Source organism: Triticum urartu, chromosome 7A, assembly GCF_056163025.1.
Source record: "Triticum urartu cultivar PI428250 chromosome 7A, HENAU_Tu73, whole genome shotgun sequence".
NCBI classification, from domain to species: domain Eukaryota; kingdom Viridiplantae; phylum Streptophyta; class Magnoliopsida; order Poales; family Poaceae; genus Triticum; species Triticum urartu.
Window position 1 is genome coordinate 467,763,360 of NC_141879.1, and position 8,745 is coordinate 467,772,104.

At 58.1% G+C, this 8,745-nt stretch overlaps 1 protein-coding gene across 1 annotated transcript; it reads right to left on the minus strand.

Moving 5' to 3' along the window:
* Positions 1-1,047: 1,047 nt before the first annotated feature.
* LOC147959985 (uncharacterized) lies at positions 1,048-1,527 on the minus strand. Its single transcript, XM_087533078.1, has one exon. The coding sequence runs from the start codon at positions 1,525-1,527 to the stop codon at positions 1,048-1,050; it is 480 nt and encodes a 159-aa protein (XP_087389204.1).
* Between the last annotated feature and the right edge of the window lie 7,218 nt (positions 1,528-8,745).

Genomic DNA, 8,745 nt, shown 5'->3' on the forward strand with positions numbered 1-8,745 from the left:
GCGGTAACGTCGTACGTGCGGGGACCACGGAGGCCGCCGAGGCGCTGCATGGTGGCACGGCGGAGCAGCACGGCGTGGCGGCGTGGAGGCACTACATGGCGGCATGGAGGCCGTGCCGGTGCAGGGCAATAAGCCGCGGCGACGAGCCGGGCGCGACCGATGTTGGGAAGAGGCGTTTGTCGCCGTTGTGCTCGAGTCCGTGTTCAAGTTCGGCTACATCCTTCTGGCGTTTGTCGCTGGCGGTTGCCATGGCGGACACGGAGGCGGCACGCGGTGAGCGTTTGGTGCGGTCGGACTCGTCGGCCGCGTCGGGTGCACGCGGGACGTGCGAGACGCAAAGAGACACCAGGCGTGTGTCGCCGGCGGAGAAAGAGCTCGGCATTTGTCGCCAAGGAAGAAGATGGAGTCCACGTCCAGCTTGGTGGTGGTCGTCGTGGCGGCCACGACGACGACGACGGGAGCTGCAACAACACCGGCGACGGCAACGGGTGTCAAGATTAGGGGAAATTGTTAGCACTAATATTGTTTATTTAAGTTAGTTGCTTGCCGCGTACGATGCGTGAGGTGAGCCGGATGGATTCCGTTGGAGCTTGGAGGCATGCAGCCGCGTCGTGCGCGTATGTGCGCGTCGTGCGTGCGGATCGAGCAGCGCAGAGTGGGACAGCGTGGCGTTCGCGCTACCAGGTCAGTCCGCCTATAAAACCTTCGTGCATGCAGTGCTTGTAAGGGCGCTCAGAGTAGCTGGTGGCGCCGGCGTTTGTCGCTGGCCGGTGGTGTTGAGTAGAGTTGAGTTGTGTTCAGTGTACTTGTATATTGCCGAGATAATGGGGTTCGACCTCCGGCGTTCGTCGCCGTTTATGCAAGTCAGCTGTTTATTGTTCTTCTATCTCCGACCTCCTCCATTTCTATGAGTATTTCTGCATTCATGGGTTCCAACAACGCTGACCTTGCCGTGTAGTCTCCACCGGCTTTCCAGGTGATCTTGTCCTTGGTCCCTCCATGCAGCGCCAAGTTGGCTTCTCTTATGCGTCGCTGCAGCAGCACGACCTAGGGGATGACTTCCAGGCTGCTGCCACGCCTGAGGTCCATGATCCATCTGTCGTCGCGTAACGCCTCCGCGACAGTGCGATTCTTCCTTGTTGAGCGCCTGAATAGGTCGGGGTAATCTTGCCGCAGCGGTTGCTCGCCGAGCCAGGAGCAGTGCCAGAAGAGCGCTCGGTTGACATCGCCCACTGTCACCGTCGTGGCCGAGGCGAAGAGTGCTCTATCGTTGCCGTCACAGGGCAACTCCAGGTGCGTCCATGGCCTGGCCGGGTCCATCCACGCCAGCCAAAACCAGCGGAGGCGCAAGGCGCGCGCGAACCGCTCCATGTTGGGGATGCCGAGGCCGCCATGCTCGATCGGGGACGTGACAAGTTGCCAGTTGACTTTGCATCTACCTCCGGTGACCTCCTCGTCTTGTGCCCACAAGAACCGACGCCGCGCTTTGTCTACATCTTTGTAGAATCTCTTGGGGATACGTTGCATACGATGTAGTTAATGATTCACTCAATATACAGTTTGGACCATCCATGCATGTGTTCCTCGTATTCGACTGATAGGACTGAGGTGGTGCTAATCTACCAGCCCTCTTGCCTTAACACATTTAACTTTTTCCTGGCAGGGATTATTAATTAGCATGCCAATTTTTCTATAGTACAAAATACATGAATATAACATTGCATGCTTGAGAAAGTACGCATGTCAGGCAAGTAGGAAAATGGAGTTGCCACTAGGGCAGGCGCAGAGCCAGCTGCAGGCCTCACGCTGTTTCTGCGAATCCTATACGTCTGGAAGGCCGGTCCGGGCAATGACCGGTCACAACATCATGACCCAGACAGCGTTCTCAAACCGGCCCGATATATTTGAGCTGACTGGTGTCGGATCGTGGGTTCCGGCAAATCTTTGAGGTTCGAACACTGGGGTGCGTATGAAGATCTTTCTCTCTCTCGCTCACTCTCGCAACGATCTCCAGGCCTAACTTGCCAAACCCAAAAAACAAGACACGAAAGTTTATACTGCTTTAGGTCACCGTTGTGGTGTAATATCCTACTTCAGTGTGGTGTGGTGGATTGCTTGTAGGCCGAGGATAAACTAGTACAAAGGATGAACAACCTCCCGAGGAGAGGTGTTCTTGAGCTAGATGAGCTGGGGAAGTGGCCTTGGTGGAGTGCATCCGATCCAAGAAGAGCTGATCCCTGACTATGGTGGTGGCTAGCCCTATTTATAGAGGTCCTGGCCCTCTTCCCAAATGTTTAGGCGGAAAAAGATCCCACAACGGTCAATTTTGAAGGGGGACAACTAGTACACGTTATCCTGACAAAAGGAGGTCTTCGCTTGCCAAAAGCTCTGGTGGTGACCAGTGGCGGAGCTACTCTCAAAAGCATGAGCGGGCTAGTCTGAAGAGAAGCCCAATATTTTTGATAATTATGAGCCACATTTACTCTTAGCCCAGCTAGTTGCATGAAAACTTGGGCAGGCCATGGCCCTTTTTAATACAACGTAGCTCCGCTAGTGGTGGTGACGCTGCCGCGGGCTCTGAGGTGACCTCCATCCTACCGTTCTGCTGGTTTTGGTCTTATCGCACCGATATGGAAACCTTTGCCTGATGCCTCGGGTCACCTGTGCTTGCCCTTTTAGCACCAAAGAGGAAACTGGCACCCTGCACCCACTAGCGCCCGCCTGGCCTTGGTCGTCATGGCTCACGTCACGCGGGCCTCGTGAGGTGCACCTTGCATAGATATCTCCGCTCCTCCGGAGCCAGCCTAGGGAGACTGCCCCCAGGAAGTCTTGGCGTCATCTGCCTCGCGAGGGTCTTGATTGGTTGTTGATGAAGATGGGCCGTACCAGGCCACTGGATGAGCCATTCCCTGGGCCGCAGGCAGGCAAGTCTGGGCACCCTGTTCCCAAGACGCCGACAGTAGCCCCCGGGCCCAAGGCGCGCTCAGACTTGGCTTCAAGGTGAAGCCAAAGGGAAAGTGTGGAGTGCCACGAGCCCCAATAGCCTGCGGCCTCGATTGACACGTGGCGATTGACAGGTCGTGGGCGTCTCCACTTCCCCACGCTGCCTCGGCAACTGCCCTACTTGACGAGACCTTGCTGCATGCAGAAGAAAATCACCATTACCTTAGATCATGGAGGCCGGTGGTTGGCCTCCCTCTGGCTATAAATGAGGAAGAGGCAGAGCCCCCGTTGCTCATCTCTTCCTCTGTCCCGCTTGCTTCCTCTTCTTCCTCTTCGCTTTGCCGTCTTGCAGCGACACCCATGGCTCCGACGAAGAGATTCACGGCTGCGGAGAAAGGGAAGGCGTGCCAGGAGGGGCCCGACTCTCCGCCGCCCAAGCGGGGCCGTGGCCACCCCCGCAAGCACGCCGCGACTCCTCTCGTGACCGCTCGGGGGCACGGGCAGACTTCCTCGGGGTCGGGCGCCGTTGCTGGCGGCCATGGCGGCGTCCCCTCGCGCGGCGGAAGCCGCCCAAGATGCGGTAGTCCTGTCGAGGAAGGGAGGCCCGCCATGGTCGCCCAACCTTCCCGGCCACGCTTCCACTCAGCGGAGGTGCTGCGGAGTTCCTCGTGTGGTCGGAGAACCCGGCTGGCACCTGACTTCAATTTCCGCGCTCCTTCATCGTCGAGCTGCCGGCTTCAGGTCCCGACGGCCTCTGGCTACAGGCCGACGGCTGCTGCAGCAAGGCTTCGTGGGTCGCGGGGGAGGTCTCCACCGCGAGCAACATGGCCCTAGCCCGCGGTTGGCAGATGTTTTCCCATGCGCCCTCCACTTCAAATATGACGGGGCCGCGACCCTCTTCGTGAGGGTGTTTGGGGATGATGGTCGCTGCGCCGTGTGCTGCCCCAAAGACGGCAAGGGCGACGAAGTACTCGGCCTTGGCGACGGCTGTGATGAGGACGAGGGCGACCTTGCCCCTAGAGACGGCCGCGACTCGTTCGACGACGACAGCTCCTCCTTCGACGAGAGCTCCAGCAGTGGCGGCTACGACCAGCCGTCACGTCGTCGGGCTCGCTTCGAGGATGGTGGTGGGTCGTCCCATCGCCGCGCCCCAGTGAAGCGCGAGGAGGGCTCCGGCTGAGTCCAGGGGGCCGATCCTCGCAAGCATCCGCACCGTAGGAGCCTCTTTTGCCCGTCTTTTCCTTTCCTCCTGTATTGCAAGAACAAGTATGGGGCCCCGCAAGGGCGTGTAATGAACTGCAGTGCTTATGCTGCTTGGTGCCATGTTTATCTCTCTTGTGTTGTGTTATGATGTTCGTGCTCCGTGTAGACTTAAAAGGGTAACATAGTTGGATGCGCCCAGGGTAGTCTCCTGTCTCGCGATGATACGCCTTCTGGCACCTGGTGAGCCCTCCTTGTTGTTGGCTCAGGGGTCATTGTCCTCGGGAGGGGTCACAGAGCTGCAGAAATCACTAAGACGTCCGTCAGGTGCCTTGCCCTTCCTTGCGCGAGGCCTCATGACCGTGGCCCAGCACACCACGTCGCGGTACCCGTGGGGCACGGATTTAAGAGAGGGTGCGCCAACCGCGTGCTCAATCGAGAGTGCCTCGTGAAGATCAGGGGAGCTAGAAGTATAGAGCGATATGGTTTTGGCGAGGTGTGTTCGTGGCCTGGCGAACGCACACTCCTGCCCTGACCCCGCGCGACGCACGAGAGGGAGAGCGTCAGGCAACTGCCGCCCTCCCTGGCACAAAACAAAGAACCAAGCAAGGAAGTAGGGCAAAGAAAGGCTTCAACTGAGCAATCGAGAAATGCCAGAACTCCAAATTCCATAAAAGGGGGCAAACGAACTACAGAAAGCAAATGAACAGCCACGTCCGACATCTAATCTAGTCTTCTCACCAGCACGGAGCTAAGTGCTGCCACTAGGACGAGGGAGGGAGCCCCCGAGGCCTGAGGGCGGCACTCCGGAGACTCCGGGGCGTGTACAACCCCATCCATTATTACATGAGAGTGTCACGAGCGGAGACCTTCACAGGCACTGGGCCTTGCTTCATGGGTAGAGCTTCTGGAGGTGCTGGATGTTCCAGGCGTTCTGGATGGGGATCATGTCCTGTGTCTCCAGGCGCGCGGCGCCAGGCCTGGAGACACGGGAAATCCTAAACGGGCCCTCCCACATGGGTGAGAGCTTGTGCAGCCCTTCCTTGGAGAGCACCTGCCTCAGGACGAGATCGCCCACCTCGAGCATCCTGGAGTGGACGTTGCGACAGTGGTACCGTCGCAGCGCCTGCTGATACCTTGCCGACCGGAGCGAGGCTTCACGGCGACGTTCCTCCCCCAGCACAAGGTCCATCCCCCGCATAGCATCCTGCAGCATCTCATCAAACGCCAGGACCCGCGTGGAGCGATGTCTGACCTCGTGTGGGAGAACCGCTTATGCTCTGTAGACGAGGAAGAACCGGGTCTCGCTTGTTGGCTTGGTGGTGGTGGTGCGGATGGACAACAACATGGACTGGAGCTCGTTGTGCCAGCCCCTGCCGCATGCCTCGAGCTTATTCTTGATGGTCTTGGTCTTGAGGCCTCTCAAGACCTCTGCGTTGGCGCGCTTGGCTTGGTCTTTGCTCATGGGGTGTGCTACCGAAGCATAGCAAATCTGCGTTCCAAGGTTAGCACAATATGTCTTGAAGAGATTTCTAGTGAACTGCGAGCCGTTATCGGTGATGATGCGGTTAGGTTCCCCAAACCGGCTCACTAGGCCCTTGATGAACTTAACTGCTAACCCGACTGAGATGGTGCGGACGACTTCCACGTCGACCCATTTGGTGAAGTTGTCGATGGCGATTTAGAGGTAGCGGTAGCCCCCTGGTGCTCGAGGGAATGGACCCAGGATATCTAGCCCCCAGACCGCAAACAACCAAGAGAGTGGGATGGTTTGGAGGCCCTGAGCAGGCTGGTGGATTTGCTTGGCGTGGAACTGGCAAGCCTCTCAGGATTTCACCAGCTCGGTTGCATCGCTGAGTGCCGTGAGCCAGTAGAATTCGCCGCGGAACGCCTTGCCAACCAGGATGCGTGATGACGAGTGATGCCCGCAGTCGCTGCCATGTATGTCAGCTAGCAGCTCGCCCCTGCTTCCTGGAAATGCATCGCAAAGAAACATCATTGGGTCGTTTCCTGTACAACTCACCATCCTGGATGCAATACTCCGTAGATTGCCGGGCCACACGCTTCGCTTCCTCTTCTTTCTTTTGCAGCGTCCCCCGCAGCAGGTATGCCTTGAATTCTTCAGTCCAGCACCCCTCTCAAATTTCAAGCGCAAGGAGCAGACATGCTCCTGAGGTCGGGCTAGAGATGGGAGCTCCTGAGGTTGGTGGTGGTGGGAGCTCCTCTCGAGACGATGTGGGCTCCGTAGCTGGAGGGGCCGCTGAAGGCTTAAAGAGCCGCTCCTCGAAGACGCCAGGCTCCTGGGGCTATTGCCTTGATGCCCGCTTGGTGATATCGTCCGCTTACTTGTTTGTTCCACGGGGCACATGCTACAGTTCTAGGCCCAGGAATTGCTTCTCCATTTTGCGTACCTCTGCAAGGTATGCCTCCATGTGCTCGTCCTTTGGCTCGTAAACCTTGTTGGAGAAGTTGATGAGGAGCTGAGAGTCGCCCTTGATGGTGAGGCGCTTCACCCCCAAGGCTGTAGCAGCCTTGAGGCCAGCGGTCAAACCTTCGTACTCCACGATTTTTTTGAGACCTTCTCACCCCGTTGGAAGCAGAGTTGTACTGTGTAGTAGAGCTTGTCTTGGGTTGGCGAGATGAGCACGGCTCCAGCCCCCATGCCCTGGCGTGCGAAAGCGCCGTCGAAGTACATGACCCAGTCGTCTGGCTCTTCACTTCCTGGCGAAAGGGATCGATTCTCGCCCGCTTCGAGTTCCGGAGCGTCAGTCCATTCTGCCATGAAGTCAGAGAGGGCCGCTCCCTTGATGACCCTGATTGTGCTGAGCTCCAGCTGGAACGCCTACAGCTCGATGTTCCACTCGACGACTCTTTCTACTGTGTTGGGGCTCCGGAGCACCCTCTCCAGTGGGTAGGCTGAGACGACCTTAATTGGGTGGCCTTAGAAATAGTAACGTAGCTTGCGTGAGGCCACCAGGAGCGCGAGCAGGAGCTTCTGCGGCATGGGGTATCATGCCCTTGCGTCCCGTAGCACCGTGCTGACAAAGTAGACCGGTTGCTCGACGAGGGCGGGAGCGTCGGTGGAGCCTGCAGCATCCAGAGGTTGTGGCACCTCCCGAGGTATGGGGGCCTCAGGAGCTTGGTTGCCCACCATGGCCTCTGCAACCCAGAGACACCATTTTGCGGGGTCTGTTCGTCTGAGGGCGTCGTCGTGGCCTTAGCGGTTCCATCCTGATGCCACTCCGTCCCGGCTGGAGGTTCGTCGTTATGTGGTGTTTCCTTGGCCCGGCGCTCCTCTCGGACAGTGACCAACGTCGTGCTGGCTGAATGGGGCGTGGCGGCCAGGTAGAGCACCAGGGGCTCGAGGGGTCAAGGCGCGACCATCACCGGAGGGCTGGTCAAATATCTCTTGAGGTCTTGAAACGCTAGGTCGGCCTTTGGGGTCCACGCGAATGGGCCCTTCTTCTTCATCTGCTTGAAGAATGGCAGGGCGCGTTCTCCCAGTTTAGAGATGAAGCACCCCAACGACGCCACGCAACCCATGAGTTTTTGCATTTCCTTAAGAGTTTGGGGCGGGCTCATGTCTTCTATCGCCTTGACCTTCTCCGGGTTTGCCTCGACCCCCTGTGCGACATGAGGAAACCCAGCCACTTGCCCGACGGGACGCCGAACACGCACTTCTCTGGATTGAGCCGCAGGTCCACCTGTCGCAGGCTGGTGAAAGTTTCCTCCAGGTCTTGTATGAGGGTCCTCGCCTCCCGAGATTTCACCATGATGTCGTTGACGTAGGCCCCAGTGTTCTTCCCGAGCTGCTGGCCCAGGGCGATGTGCATCAGCCGCTGGAAGGTTGCCCCAGCGTTGCGCAGTCCGAATGGCATGCAGGTGTAGCAATATACCCCGCACGTGGTCAGGAAGGCCGTCTTCTCCACGTCTTCCAACGCCATCTTGATCTGGTGATAACTCGAGAAGGCATCTAGAAAACACAGCAGGATACATTAGGCGATGGAGTCGACGATCTGGTCGATGCGCAGAAGTGTGAACGGGTCTTGCGGGCAGGCTTTGCTGAGGTTGGTGAAGTCGACGCACATACGTTCCTTCCCACCTTTCTTGGGCACAATGATGGGGTTCAGTAGCCATTCTGGGTACCGGACCTCGCGGATGACGGCCGCTGCTTGTAGCTTGCAGGTTTCCTGGACGATGAAAGACTGCTTCTTCATGGACTGCCGTCGCGCCTTCCGCTTCGCAGGGCGCACATTTTGGCACACCCTTAAGTGATGCTCGATTACTCTCCTTGGGACTCCCACTAGCTGCTTTGGCTCCCAAGTGAATACCTACTTGTTCGCACTCAAGACCTCACCAACGCCTCTTCTTGGTCGGGGTCGAGGTTGGCTCCTACGGTGAAAGTGGCTCCCGAGGCCCCGTCTTCCTCAACTGGCACTTGCTTGGTTTCAGCCTGATCTTGAGTGAACAACTGCTTCTTTTTGGTGGCGTGGCCCCTTTAGCCCCCAGCGCAGCCTCATCGGCTGGACGTGCCGCGGCGATGGCTCTGAAGGCGAGCTTGAGAGCCGTTAGGGCTTCCTTGGTGTCCCCTGCCACGGTGAG